At 43.7% G+C, this 15,699-nt stretch overlaps 1 protein-coding gene across 1 annotated transcript in view; it reads left to right on the top strand.

The window, feature by feature from the left end:
* The window catches only part of LOC141073613 (uncharacterized), a 56,049-nt gene extending 41,178 nt beyond the window's left edge, over window positions 1-14,871 (top strand). Inside the window, exons 8-14 of the mRNA XM_073560914.1 lie at window positions 5,695-5,832; window positions 5,928-6,116; window positions 6,190-6,292; window positions 9,126-9,178; window positions 10,162-10,233; window positions 10,958-11,096; window positions 14,668-14,871. Of these exons, the coding sequence (XP_073417015.1) occupies window positions 5,695-5,832; window positions 5,928-6,116; window positions 6,190-6,292; window positions 9,126-9,178; window positions 10,162-10,233; window positions 10,958-11,096; window positions 14,668-14,849 (876 nt within the window). The 3' untranslated portion in view covers window positions 14,850-14,871. The remainder of the gene's footprint in view (window positions 1-5,694; window positions 5,833-5,927; window positions 6,117-6,189; window positions 6,293-9,125; window positions 9,179-10,161; window positions 10,234-10,957; window positions 11,097-14,667) is intronic.
* The last annotated feature ends 828 nt before the right edge of the window (window positions 14,872-15,699 follow it).

Raw genomic sequence — 15,699 nt, 5'->3', positions numbered from 1 at the left:
TCGCACAATGCATCCCTGGGAGCTGAGAGGCGGGAGGATTCCTGGGGCCGTCAGAGGGTAAGTATATCCCGATTTTTTTAATTTTAAATCTATTTTTTACAGGGATATGGTACCCAGGGCATGGAGGAGAGTCTCGTCTCCTCCAGACCCTGGGTACCATCCGCACATGAAGCGCTCACTTTACGCATGGTGGGCATAGCCACATGCGTTAAGTGAGCGTTTCAATGCAATAGTATGGCGGCGGAATCACCGCGATTCCGCAGAAATAATGGAAATGCTGTGGATTTTACCGCTATGCGATTCTGCAGCGGTAAAATCTGCAGCATGGGCACAGCAACTGCGGAATCCCATAGGATTGCATGGGGGTGCGTTTTATTAGCCGTTTGTAAGCGTTTTTGCTGCGGCAAAAACGAGGCGGAAACTCATACAGTATATACTGTATAATGTATAGACTCATGTCTATTAGTGACAGATGGGGCATCAGCTCATGGATCGCCATCTCCTGGATCAGCCAGGCATTTTCAGACACAGTTCCCACCAGACAAGTTGGCTTTAACTAGTTTTATTAGCTTTGTATAAAAGCAAAATACAAATTGTATAAAAGAAAAACTTGGCTGGCCAGCCACTAACTATACACTCTTAAGAGTGCACAGCATCCCAAAAAACAATTGCTTTACTCACACCACAGATCTCTCAGAAGCGCAGAGAGCCATTAGCTTGTGGCCTCCCTGGCCTGTTATACCATACCGGAGCATTGCAGGTGATCGGTCACAGTCCACACCAACATCTGCAGGGTCTAAATGGGGCAATGAAATGCCCCGCTCTCTGCTGCCAACCTGCCCGACTGGGTTATTTACACCGTAGAAGACCAGAAGTTAGGGGAAATGTACACACCATTAGCCGTTATATTTCTGTATATGTCTATACATTTATAGTGGTTGGTTATGACCACATAGATAATACAGGGAGAGAAACACAGTACTGTGCAAAAGACTTAGGTAGGTGTGGGAAAAAATGAAAGTAAGACTGCTTCCAAAATAGAAGATTTAGTTTAATTTTCTTACATAACACTGGGCCAAACTTTCACTGAAAAAGACCTGGGTATATGGGTGGACAACATACTCACATTTAGTGGCCAGTGTCAGGCAAAATAATGGGATGCATTAAAAGAGGCATAGATGCTCATGACGGGGATATAGTTTTACAAAGCACTAGTGCGGGCCGCGGGCCTCCTGTCACTGGTGCGGCCACACTTAGAATACTGTGTACAACGTTGGTCTCCAGTTTAGAAGGGGGGAGAGAGAGAAGTTCAGAGGAGCAAACAAAGTTATTAAGGGAATCGGTGCCCGGAAGTACCAAGACAGGTTATTAACCCCTTCGCCACAGGGGCAATTTCATTTTTTGATGTTTGTTTTTACCTCCCCTTCTTCCCAGGCCATAACTCTCTTATTTTTCCATCCACACAGACATATGAGGGCTTGTTTTTTGTAGGACGAGTTGTACTGGCGAGTGGCACCATTTATTTTACCACATAGTGCACTTCAAAGTGAGGAAACAATTCCAAGTGGGGAGAAATTGTGAATAAGACACACTTCTGACATTGTTTTTTGAGAATTGTTTTCACAGTGCACATTTTATTTATTTACGGTAGAAATGACCTTGCAGTATGATTCTCCTCATCAGTATGATTACATTGATGCCAAACACTCCAGTTTTTCTTTCATTATTTTATGATGGAAAAAAATCTGAAGTTTGCAAAACAAAACATTTGGGGGTTGTGTCGCCATTTTGCAAGAACTATAACGTTTTGTTTTTTTTTATTAACAGAGCTGTGTGATGACTTTTTTTTGTGGGGTGAGACTGTTTTTATTGAAACCATTTTTTGATAGATGTGATGCTTTGATCGCTTGTTACAGCATTTTTTGTGGAATTGCAATGACGAAAAAATGTTTACAAATCGGGTTAATTATTTTTATATTTCAAAAGATCGGACTTTTCTTAACTTGGCGATACCACAAGTGTATTTTTAATTTTTTTTTTCTACAATCTTTATTTAAAGGGGGAAAGGAAACTGATTTAAACTTTTAGGTTTGTTTTTTTGTTTGATTTTTTTATTTTATTTTTTTTTTTTTTAACCCGTGTCATTAAACGTACTATCCCGTCCATGTGCCCTGGAACTTAATTCCCATGGACGGGATAGTACGTCATGGGCAATCAGCCGCACTCATGCGGCCGGGTGTCAGCTGACTCTCACAGCTGACACCCGGCACTTTAACTTACGAAACACTGCGATCAAACAAGATCGCAGCGTTCCGGAGGTGGCAGAGGGGCTGACAGCCCCTATGCATTTGGATTGGAGACCCCGCGGCATGACGCGGGGTCCCAATCGCTGCCATGGATCGCAGCATGCTCATTAACTTAGCGGAAAAACGCGTGTTTTCTAGGATGGAGTGCAGTTTTCATGCAGAAATTTTCGGCATACGTGTGCACATAGCCTAAGGCTATGTGCCCACGTTGCGTGTTAAAACGCACACCAAAAACCTGACTCCTTCCCAGAAATCGCACGTTTTTTCCCCCGCGCGATTTCACCGCGATTTTACCGCGATTATGATCGCGATTTTGCCTCGATTTTCGTGTGTGATATTCAAGCACTTTCCAAGCGATTTGAAGCATCGCTTGGAAAGTGATTGACAGGTTGGTCACACTCGTCAAACATAGTGTTTGACAAGTGTGACCAGGTTTTTACTATTGAGGCCGCCTATGCGGCATCAATAGTAAAAGATAGAATGCTAAAATGCTAAAAAAAAATTAAAAAATTGGTGTATATTTACCTTCCGGCGTCCCACGCTGCCATCCCGGGCCTCAGCGTTCCCAGTAATGCCTTGCGAGACCTGTGATGACGTTGGTCTCGCGTTGCTATAGCGATCTCGCGAGACCGAGTCACGCAAGACCTACGTCATCACAGGACCGTGCCGCAAGGCATTACTGGGAACGCTTAGGCCGGGAATGCAGCGCGGGACGCCGGAAGGTAAATATACCCCGATTTTTTACTTTTGATTCTTTTTTTTACAGGGGTATGGTACCCAGGGCCTGGAGGACAGTCTCCTCTCCTCCACACCGTGGGTACCAACCGCACATGAGACGCTTAACTTCCCGCATGGTGGGCATAGCCACATGCGGGAAGTAAGTGATTCTCATGCATTCCTATGGGTGCGGAATCACGGCAATTCTTTGCGATTCCGCACAAAAGAATGAGCATGCTGCGATTTTTTCCGCGATGCGATTCCGCCGCGGAAAAAAGCGCAGCATTAGCACAGCATGTGCGGAATGCCATAGGAATGCATGGAGGGCGTTCTGTACACGATTTTTAAACGTTTTCGCGCCGAAAATCGTGGCAAAAACGCTTAAAAATCGCTACGTGGGCACACAGCCTAAATGTGGTTTTAAGCACCTTGAGGAGTGCAGTTTTTAGAATGGTGTCACTTTTGGGTATTTTCTATCATATAGACCCCTCAAAATGACTTCAAATGTGATGTGGTCCCTAAAAAAATAAAATGGTGTTGCAAAAATGAGAAATCGCTGGTCAACTTTTAACCCTTATAACTTCCTAACAAAAAAAAATGTTGGTTCCGAAATTGTGCTCATGTAAAGTAAACCGGTGGGAAATGTTATTTATTAACCATTTTATGCAATATGACTCTGATTTGAGGGCATAAAAATTAAAATTTGGAAAATTTCAAAATTTTCTCCATTTCCGTTTTTTTCACAAATAAACGCAAGTCATATCAAAGAAATTTTAAAGCTCTCATAAAGTACAATATGTCACAAGAAAATAGTCTCAGAATCAGTGGGATCCGTTGAAGCGTTCCATAGTTACCTCATAAAGTGACAGTGGTCAGAATTGTAAAAAATGGCTGGGTCAGAAAGGTGAAAACAGGCTGGGTCGCGAAGGGGTTAAAAAAGGACTAAGGAGTGATCTTATTACAATGTACAAATATGAGGGGACAGTACAGAGATCTTTCTAATCTTTTTTTCCTTGGGCCTGCTGCAGGAACAAGGGGGCATCCTCAGCGTCTATAGAAGGTTTAATCATAATGAGATGCAGATTCTTTACTGTAAGAGCAGTGAGACTAAAGGTCCCGTCACACATAGCGACGCTATAACAATCCCGACAACTTGGAAGGGATCCTTGCCGCATCGCTATGTGGTCGTTATTGAGATGTCAAACAGTCCGATGTACCCAACGACGGAGCAACGATCTGGCGTGCTGTAGCGACCTTTGTAACGATGTCGGCGGTCGTTGGGACCCTGTCACATTGCAGGCTCTCTTGACGATTCACAGCTCGATGAGGGATGTATTGTGTGACGCTGTATTTACACAGGTGGGGATTGCTTTGCCTTTTTCACGCCCTCTTCGCTCTGATTGGTGGTCGCTACCACGTCCTGATTGGTGGCCTTGCCTTTAAAAGAAGGTGACATACTAGCGTTTCAGTTCATTGTTCCTGACCGCGTGTGTCATTTGGCTAGCAATTATACCTACCATAAACACAGGCTATAGAAGCACCGTTGAATACAAATGAAAAAGCAGATGAGACAATGTGGAGTCGCAGCCTTTGAACGCAAACAGGATCCTGAACTAGGACACACCCGGGTCAGGAACAAAGAACTGAAGCGCTATTATGTTACCTTCTTTTAAAAGGAAGCCCCTGCCAATCAGGACGCTTTAGCGACCACCAATCGGAGCAGAGGGAGGCGTGGGAACGCAAAACCACGCCTTTGTCTCGCTTCTGAGCCGCTAACGATGTCGTTGGGCTAGGTGTCAAACGTGACGATGGGTGCTACGCAGGGGGGCTGGTCGCTGATCCGTGTCACACACAGTGATATCGTTGGTGAGGTCGCTATTACGTCACAATACTTGTGACTCAGCAGCGATCTCGCTTAGTGTGACGGGGCCTTAAGGCACTCTCTGCCACATGACGTATTGGTTGTTTCACTACTAAAATTCAAGAAGGGCCTGAATGTCTTTCTTGAAAAAATGTAAGATTACAGATTATAGGTACTCGGTTCTGTGTGTGGGACGTTAATCCAGGGAGCTAGTTTGCTAGTCTGGAAGAAATTTTTCTCCTAATATGAAGCTATTAGTGACTACTCCATGAGATTTTTGCCTTCATCCGGATCAACACGTTAGGCTATAGGTTGAACTCTATGGACTTATGTCTACCTTCAAAACCATGAAACTAGTAGCAAGATGAATAAAAACAGAAATCTAAATCTCCTAAATATTTGGTGTGATTGCTAGGGATAGGCGGAACGGTTTTGGTTCGGGTTCCAGAACAGTACCCGAACTTCCACCAGAACCCAAACCCCAATGAAAATAATTGGTACCCGCTAACTGCCAAGAAAAGGAAAAATTCTCTCTCTCGTCCTGTGTGTGTCTTGCAAATAGATTTTACGGTGAGTACCAAAAATCTACTTTCACTTGAAACAGCGCAGAGTGAGTGTATTGGCCCCTTCCTGCCATAATGCCAGATGGTGCAAAAATATAATACACAAGCAATATGAAATAAACTTTGTAAAGAGAAAAAGAAAATTCATATGATGCAGAGTTTTATGTCCTGCTTGTAATTTGGGCTAGGGTTTAAACGTCTTAGAGCTGCTTATAGGTTTGCTAATGCTCGTCTCTTCTCGTTTTAGACGTTCCCCCACAGTCATCTCCACCCACCTACACCGGAGTCTGTGTTCAGGGATCTGATAATATACAAGGATAGGAGTCACATTAATAAGAGGATATTGGACCTTACAATGGAGATCATCTACTTGCTCTCTAGAGGGGTGAGGGCTGCTGTTTTCTGAGTAATAGTCTTCTGTGGAGCTTCCGGTTTGGTTAGTAATCGGAGACAGACTTTATTACTTTATTCAATTTCCAGGATTATGTAATTCTGAAGTCGTCTGGTGAGCATGTGATACCCAGTGGCGCCATTCATGGCTTGGCTAGTCAGAGCAGTATGCAGAGCCCCCTCATGCTGTCGACCCCTAACTCTCTGACCCGTGAGCTACACAATGAGCAGAAGATTCTAGAAGTCACCAACAAGCTGAATGAGCTGCTGACTGGAGAGGTGAGCGCTGCTGAGACAGGGCACAGTTACCGGCGTACAGAAAGTCTGGATGATGACTATATTTGTATGTTAGGTCCCTTTAAGGTGTCAGGATGTCACGGTCTATTTCTCTGTGGAGGAGTGGGAGTATTTTGAACAACACAAGGATCTGTACATGAAGCGCTTTACATCGCCAGGTAAGATGAGACCCTGTGTGTTAATGTCTGGAGATTAGTGCTTGCCTGCATATATGCCAACAGTACTGAGTTTTGGCTGATATTCGGTTGATTATAGGGTGTCTCTGGATCACATAGCGGGCTAAATTTATTATGGCAGTTTGCCTCATAAGGGGCATTCTTTGGTGAAAGCACCACTCCAGCATTTTTGTTTTAATGCAGTGGTGGAGTGGTGCTACTAATCGAAGTTCCTTGCACCTAGTATTATACATAAACCCATTTTCTGCTCTTCCTGGCGCTGCTTCAGTCTTTATCCAACAGTTTGTGACCTGCCAGATTTCTCCTGTGTCCAGAAGTCACCAATCCTTTGAGAACCTCATAGTGTTACCTTTGACTTCTGGTCAGTTAGAAATTGCTGTCACAAGATGGTCACGCAGGAGTGGAGCGGTGCCAAGAAGTGCAGAAGATCATGGTTAGTAAGTGTAACACTAGGTAAAGTAATGCAAAAGCAAACCTATAGGAGGAGTTTAACTATGGCAGCTGACCGGTCTACAAACATTTGGAGAGAAAATACAGGAAGCTCGGGAACTCCCTTAGGTTGTACGGTACATAGCTAATGGAGTAGTAGGACTTTATAACATGTGCTCTCCTGGCGAGCCATGCAAGGGTGCAAAGCAATGCTCTAAAACTACTTTTTTACAGGTCATTGGTAAAAACGGTGGTACTAACAGTAAGGTCAATGGTCATCTTTTCAAAGTTCACTGAAAGATCTCTCCTTGTCAGGCCTGGCTTGGCACATACAGAGGTCTTTCATTATACTGTAACGGATGACCTTTGACCGATTCACAACAAAAATTTGAATTTAAATTGGACAACTTAAACCGCTACTATCAGGGATTTGGGGATGGAAGTTTGCCCCCCAGTTGTCAGGAATTTATATATTATATATTTATTGTCTGGTGACATAAATCCCCACAACTTATGTCCACATTTTCAGTTCCGGTACGGAACTTGCAGCTGTCTGGCACCCCCCTTTACCATCAGGTCAGTCAGGGAACTGCACCTAGGATAAGTAGTTACCGGAGGAGAGGCTGCCTTGTCGCTTACTGGATATCGGGCACTCTGCAGTGAGGGCGGTGTGTGTATCACCAGTCCCAGGCAGGGAATACACCCATAAACCTCCGATCCGTCACTGCCAGGGTTTACCGATGCCACCAGGATGCTTTGCTGCCACCAGTTCCTCATTCCATCATAGAGTCAAAAGAACAAAACTAGTAAATTTTATAGATTTACTCCAGAAAATATAGGCAGTGTTTACAAAAATACAAACGATATTACAAAAGGAGTCAAAATACAGTATGTGTACAAATAGCTACAAATAAAAGGGATTAAAATAAGAGACTTAAGGCCCCGTCACACACAGCAATATCGCCGATTTTGTGGCGCCACAGCGATCTCACCAGCGAGATCGCTGTGTGTGACATGGATCAGCGACCGGCCCCCCTGCCGGGTATCGCTGATCGCGCTCCATCGTCCTGGGCTGTTTTTTGATCGTTGGTCTCTTTACATTGGAAACCAGCTTGCTCGCTGGTCCTGATCGCTGGAGGGACTGTCTATGTGACAGCTCGCCAGCGATCAGCTAATTATGTCCCAGCGATCCGATCCACGTCGGATCGTTGGTGGGATCGCTGGGACATTGATACGTGTAACAGGGCCCTTACTCTCTGTCACAGATATGACGTGTTGATAAAGGGGAGGAGCACCTTCCCAATGGAGAATGATCCTTCAGCACAGCTTCTTAGCTGGCACTTCGGGCATCTGACAACCACCCAATGAGTGTCTCAGCTTTGTTTTTCTCTTGCTGACCTTCTCTAGATGGGCTGAGCTTGGGGATGAATGCTCCTTTTTTAAGTTATTAAAACTTCTACTTGCCATATCTCTGGCCTGGGAGCTCACAGAGTGACTCCAGGGGTATCTTATTTTCTCTTACGAAATTATCTTCCGTTTGAGACCAGTCATGACACATCTGCGTGCCACAGGGTGGGCAGAAACTTTTCCCGGTTTCTGATGACACTAGAAGTCGCAAAATGTTTCGGTGTGTAGCCTAAATTCTAATGGTTCTGAAAATGTTTCCTGTCCCTAGGATGATTATGTGTCATTAAATTTAAGTTGGAATAGACAAAGGACCATGTGGCTTGAAAAAAAAAACGCATTTAACTGGTCTGGGTATATAAAGTGACCCAACAGCTGAAAAGGAGAGGAAAGGTGGATAATATTTCACACAGGTAAAGAGAGGGGGTTACTGGAAACTGTGAGGGGGATTGTTTGTGAAGCTTATCATTCACAAACCAAGGAAAGGCAACAGGCAGCCCTGGATGTGTACTTCGGTTATTTAGGAATCACTCACATTTTCCTGACAGCTACCTTTATGAACTCTTGAGCCTGAAGAAGACCCTAGTGAAGCATTGGAAATGTGTTCAGTCAGAGAAGTCATTTGTTTCTTGTACTACAGTTTTGATGCTGAATTCTTGAATGACCAATAATGGTTTTATAGCAACAAGCTGCGCCGGTGTTGCTCCTCTTTTTCCTGTAATTTTCCCAACTGTACTAACAAGCTTCCATCCAGCTGATTATCCCTGAAAGAGTCACTATCATTGTTATTCGTGGTGCTTTATTATTCCTGTCTGTTAACTTATCAACACTCAGAAAATTATTCTTCTGTGGGCAAATGGAGGTGGCCTGTTAGTCCGAATTGGAAAGAGTAATTGGTTTTCTCAGTGTGAGGGGGTGCTGAGATAAGAATGGTATATGGTTGACTTAACTGATGTGTTTTTCTTCCTTTTGGATCTTTTAGGTCAGCGCACCAGTCAAGGATTTCTGAAAAGAGATGATGCGCCTTGCAGAAATGTCGGTACTTCTCCAGTTAACTTAAAATACAATGCTTTAAAGGAGTTGGCTTGCATACTTGTATTTTAGCAAATGTGTTTGGGGACACTTAACACACAATAGGTAGCTGTCTGCTGAGTGATGGTTTGTCCGACAGCCATCTCAACTGACTTTTCCAGACTGTCCTGGTGGAAGCTGATGTCATCCCAGTAGTTATCCGAGCATGCTCAGGTGTTATCCGAGTATCTTGGGTGTGCTCGGATAATATATTCGAGTCCCTGTGGCTGCATGTTTTATGGTGGTAGACAGCTGCAACACAAATAGGGATTACTTGTTTGTTTGGCAATCCCCGCATGTGCTCAGGCTGTCTACCACCATAAAACATGCAGCCGCAGGGACTCGGATATATTATCCGAGCACACCCAAGGTAACTGGATAGCATGTTATCTGAGCTCATTTGTTCATCACTATATCCCAGTGCAGTCCGATTGCTGCGGATGCCGGCAATGGAGAAATTACTTTCTCTGTCTCCTCCACACCTGTACTGCGATTCTCTCATACAAGAGAATCAGCGAGCAGACACTCGGCTCACGCTCACAGCAGAGCATCATTAGCATAATCAGCCCTATTCTCTAATGAGAGAATGGACGGCCGTGTGAGCGAGCCCTGCTGCGGAGTCTGCGCTTTAAGTCCATACGGATTATACGACTGTATCTTGAATATGTTTGACACAAGTTTTGTCATTCCAGCTGTTAACAATGTCCAGGTATTTCACATTATACCATGTGTATGTAAGCATTCAGATACATTATCCTTCATATTGCATAAATGCAGTGCGAACAGGGCCTTATTCTGATGGCAGTGACCGAGAATTCAGATCTCTCACAGCTGTGGAAATGTATAAGTGTATTTAGCCATCTTTGCACAATTTTGATTTTTTTTTTAATGATCTTCATCTTTTTGCCCCCCCCCCCTTTTTTTTTTTTAATTTATTTATTTAATAGTCATCACAAAATACACCTTATAGTCAGCCAAATACAGCCCAGGGAGATACTGACTTTTCTGACTCTGAAGAGGTAAGCATTTGTAACTTGGCAAACTGTTCTGCACAAAATCATTGCTTTTATTTAGATATCATTTTTATGGGAGTGAAGAGGATGATTTTCTTAGGCTGGTTTTACACTTGCCGTGTTTTTTCGGCCCGTTTTTGCGGGCCCAATGCATTTCTATGGGACCGCAAAAATTTGTCGGAGCGCTGTGCCATAAGCCAGTGAGGGCCGTATTTACGGCCGTGAAAAAGTATCGCGCTTGCTCGATATATTTCACGGCTTAAGGACACAGGCCCCATTGAAAATCAATGGGGCCGCAAAAACAACGGAAGCTTGTCCAGTGTGTTCATTTTGCGGTACACCTTGAAGATAGGATTTGCAGAGCGCCGTTTTTTACTAGGACACTCCCATGTACTTCCTGTTTATCACTTTTGAAGTTCACTCCATTCCTGAAGCACACAAGATGGACCTTGAAAGGATCATAGCTCTTGTTCAGGTATGTAGGGGTGCTGACAAGCACCCCCTTCAGTGTAGAGGAATGTAGGGAATGCAGCAGGATATGGGGGATTATGCGTACTGTTGTTTTTTTGTTTTGATAGGGGCCATACAGAGATAGGAGGGGGGTGTTAAAAGATAGAAAAATAGGGGTGGCAGACTGCAAAAGAGGGGTGATGGATTAGTCATTTAAGATCAGTGCTTTTTGCTTTTCCAAAATATCCTATTGCTGATTACCCCCCTTTTTTTGCTTCAGGATCATCACTGCGTATGGGATACATGTCGTTATTCTTATCATGACCAGGCCATAAAAGTGCGGGCATGGGAGGACGTGGCCAAATCACTGATCCCGAACCGCTGGCAGCGGGCGGATTTCAACGAGCAAGAATCTCTATGTAAGTAATCGGCACATGATATATCCTTTTTTTTTTTTAATTTAAAACGTGTGAAATTGAGTTGGATATTTTTTGTTACAATACAGTAAAATCAATTAAGACAAAGTGGGGATCTGCGAGGGACCAGTTCAAGCGGGAGCTAAAGGCAAAAGCCGAGATGTAGGGTTCTGGAGAGGCTGGTGGAAAGGAGAAGCCGCTGTACCGATATACTAAACAGCTTCAATTTCTCCTTCCTGTCAGTGGGATGTGCATGTAAGTATATATACATATGTATGTATCCTCCATGTTGATGTTTGTTGTCTAGCTTCTATAATTCTCTTCTCATTTGCAGAACTGAAGAAACTCTTCTTGTGGCGTCGGGACAATCGCAGCAGCAGTCAACCGGCAGTGGTGCAAGTTCATCAATGGATTCTGTTGAAGTTTTAGAACAGAGCTCAGACCTGTACTGCTGTACACATAACGTAGTGCAGGTAGCTGTGCAAAGCGTAAAGCTGCTTCTACTGCAGCGCTTGAAGTGATGTCTCCTCGGTCTGAGACCTCACAAGAAATACTGCAATTTTTCCGCCAAAAAAGAAGGCGGCCAAGAGGATGTGCTGTTACGTAGCTTTAGCCCAATTTTTCGCACTGTGGTCCCGGAAAACAAGAAGAGCTGCATCAGCATGATGAATAGTGTCCTTTATATCTGTAGTCACGAACCCCATCCCATCGATCTGGAGGAGGCTATTGATGGGTTTAAGCAGGCAACAAGACTTAGCGTACGTGACTCTTTCATGCAGCGTCGGGCTACTGATAATCAGCCACAGTCTTCCAGGGGCACAGTGGCGTTTCCAGGTTCATCCACTTTGTTCAGCAGTCCTCAATCTTCTGGACCTTCTCAGACGGGGATGCTTGACCATGAGATCCCGAAGTTTATGAATATGTGATATATTTTTTTTTGTTTTATTTATTTTTATTTTGAAAGGGTTGGGGGGAAAAAAATTTTAGTGTGTTTTTTTTTTTTTTTGGTCTTTTTTTTTTGTGTTTCTATTTTTGGGCATTCCAAAATCCTTATGTAAAATAAATTATTTTACAAAGAACAAAATTTAGCAAAATAAAAGTTAGAAACCAAACGTTGTGAGAATGTTTTTTTTTTGTTTTTTTTATTGGCAGTAAGATGATGATTTTAATATGCTTTTACACACACTGGTACACAAATCATGTAACTGTTCTAATGAGGCATTAGAAAGAATATTAAATGTTGCATAGCCTCTTTACTAATTATACATAGAAGTATTATCAGTAAAGATTGACTACCAACCATATTCACATCCTTTAGCCCACAAGCCAGCGTCAAGGCTCCTCATTGTGTTGTGGGTCCCTATCCTAACTAAAGAATGTGAATGTTCTAAACTAAGGGCCCCGTCGCACATAGCGATCTCACTAGCGAGATCGCTGCTGAGTCACAAGTTTTGTGACACAACAGCGATCTCACCAGCGAGATCGCTGTGTGTGACAGCGATCAGCGACCGGCTCCCCTGCCTGTATCAGTGATCGCTGCAAGAAAGGCCAGCACGCATCGCTGCGTTTGACAGGCGGGAGACCAGCGATCAGCTGGTAACTAACGTACACATCGGGTATCCAAGGGACGCGGGTCCCTTGGATACCCCATGTGTACGTTAGTTACCAGCGAGTTACAGGTGCCGCCTCACGCTGGGGACCAGGAGCCCGCGGAGTGTGTACCTTAAGTTTGCCGCCGCACGCTGGGGACCAGGAGGCAGCAGGACGCCGCCAGGAGAGGCTGGGGATGCAGGCGCGCCCTCTGCTGGTGGAGGACTGGAACAGCAGGCACACTTGTCCGCTGCTCCCGGGCTCGCTCCTCACCTCGGCATGCTGATCGCTGGTGAAGCTGTCTGTGTGACAGCTCACCAGCGATCACATAGCGACTTACCAGCGATCCTGACACGTTGATATCGTTGTCGGGATCGCTGGTAAATCGCTATGTGTGACTCCAGCTTAACTCTATTTTATATTGTTTTGCAAACTTTTGATCCTAATAATCATTTTGTGAAATTGCTGCCTACTGCCAGGAGACGGATCCCTGGGAAGACACAAAATAATCTGCAAAAAAAATCCTCTTGAATTTCAATTACGGCTGCAGCAGGGCGTCCACAATTAGCTTGTTGATCCGAGGTGTTCACAGTGTTGTCCGACGAAGTGTCACAGAAAGCAAGTGGTCTTCAGAAAGCAAGTGTTCTTGGTTAACTTCATGATGCTGAACAAAGTTGTGTAACCCCACACATGCCTTTACCATATTTGTTGCACTCTCTGGTCCTACTTCCATGCAGCTCATGAGTACACGCCACTTCGCCGACAGGATCCCAAAGGCACACTCAACGTACCTTTGTGCTATAGTATGTCTATAATTACAGATCCTCTTCTGGGAAACTAAAGATCTTCGGTAAAAAGGCTGCATTACATTTGGGCAGAGTCGAAAACCCTCATCAGCAACCAGGACATGGAAATTGGTGGTTGGTGTAGTCCGGTAATGCAGAAGGGTCGGGGACATTTAATTGGTTGTTCTTCAATTTATATTCAATTCGAGAGCAACTCCAGGTCCTTGCATCAGATGTGCTCCCATAAGCCCCAATGCTGACCATTACAAATTATAATTGCTGTCAGAAATAGCCATTAGAACAATAGAAAAATAATGTTTATAATTGAAAAATTTGGAGCCAGAGAAGGACGTTTTTTTGACCCGGATATGCCTTCCATCCAGAGCACCGATACAATGTGAAAACTGTTTTTTTGGAAGTCCGCTGCTATAGCTAGCCGGTCTTCCTGCTTTGGTGGAACTAAAACAATTTCCTTTAGCCGCTCCCACAATACCGATCAGGTATTTGCAACTATCTTGGATACTGTAGTAATCCCTAACAGGAACTCAAAATGAAGTGCCGAAAAAGAGTTGCCTGTTGCAAGGAATCTGTAATTATAAAAAATGGGGAAGGTAGACATCAGTAATCTATTATGAAACATAAGCCTAAATTTGTTATTTAAAATAAGGTTGTCCTTACCTCAATGTTACAAGAAGTCGCTGTTACGGAGAAATGCAGCAACGTATTCTGGTATCCTTGAATGTTATCCATGGTCGCACCTCTGACAACAGGAAAAAGTTGCCACGGGCATACGGCAGTATGTAAAGAATTTCTCCGGGTGCTGATGCAAGTCACTGTACAGCATATGGAAATGTCCCTTCCACGAACGCTACGACAGAATTGGGTGCACCCAAAGCCTCCTTGGTGCAAGTGCAGCTGCTGCTCTCTGCTCATGCTCTAAATGCTGGTTAAGCAACCAACACAGAATCACATCATCATCTAAATGCCTCGACATGGTCAGAATACTGAAATCCAATGTTGCAACAAACAAAGGACACAAAGCTCTGCACACTGTGAAGACCAGAAGAAAATGGCACTGGAGAAAGGGCGGGTTTTTTTATTGTTCCTTGACTATTTCCTGTTTGTTTTTTATTTGTTTTTTTATTTGTTTTTCTGTCTTGACAACTTCTTTTTTTTTTTTTCTCCCAATTTTTCACAAGCGATTCCAAACCAGAAAAACGGCGATCTGAGAATTTTGCAGCCCGTTTTTGCGGCAGACTGTGGAAATTACGGCCATACGGCCTGCAGAAAAGGACCGCAAAAACAGGCCGCAAAAAACACGGCAAGTGTAAAACCAGCCTTACTTTCATTAAATTTTACCCAAATTTTCTGCAGTATATAAGCATTTTATCCCTTGTTTTGTTAATCAGACTGTGTCTGACAGTGAAGACTATGAAGATGATGAAAGCCAGTCAGAAACTGAATCAGAAGATGAAGTTCCCTTGTCAAAAATAAATGATCCGGTAATATAACATGGCGCAAACTATAGTATATAACTAAGAAAGTGTAAAGGAGAAATGAAAAAATAGCATTAAGGTCCCACCGTTCTTGGCCATTATTTAGTTTTTTATTGTCATACGCTTACTCTGTGAGAAATAATAAAATATCTCATATCCATTTAGGACCTGCAAGTTCTTTTGAATAGGTTACGGAAAATGGTAAAGGAGTCTGAAGATTACAACCCACAGTGCTTCCAAAACGACCCAGAGTGGGGACCAGGTGAGATCATCCCTGCAGATGGACCGTATGCAGTGGTGGAGACATGGAAATTATACAATTAGTCACATTATGATCACTAAAATAATGATGTGCTGTTTGGCTAAGAATGAAATGGCAAAACTGCATGTGATTTACTGCCAATTTCTGTTGTTTAGGAATCCTGTCTTTGGGTATGCAGCTCATGTGGGGCATACCATGGCTTAGTGTCCTTCACCTGTTCAAGTTTTGCCTCTGACCAAACACATTTCATAATCCTGGCTATTTCCATTGAAACTGTGTGCAGTTGTGTCTCCTGTTGTTAGTCCCTCAGCACAATACACCACATTGTGTGCTCTCGTACTAATGCCAAAATGAAGACATCCATGTATCACAGACAGTGATGTCTCATACAGTATCTCACAAATCTGACTACACCCCTCACATTTTTATAAACATTTTATTATATGGGCAGCACGGTGGCTCAGTGTTTAGCA

The sequence above is a fragment of the Dendrobates tinctorius genome, unplaced genomic scaffold, assembly GCF_039654945.1.
Source record: "Dendrobates tinctorius isolate UK_male_01 unplaced genomic scaffold, ASM3965494v1 ptg000308l, whole genome shotgun sequence".
Taxonomy (NCBI): Eukaryota; Metazoa; Chordata; class Amphibia; order Anura; family Dendrobatidae; genus Dendrobates; species Dendrobates tinctorius.
The sequence above is the reverse complement of the archived record's forward strand: the minus strand, read 5'-3'. Positions and strand labels throughout refer to the sequence as shown.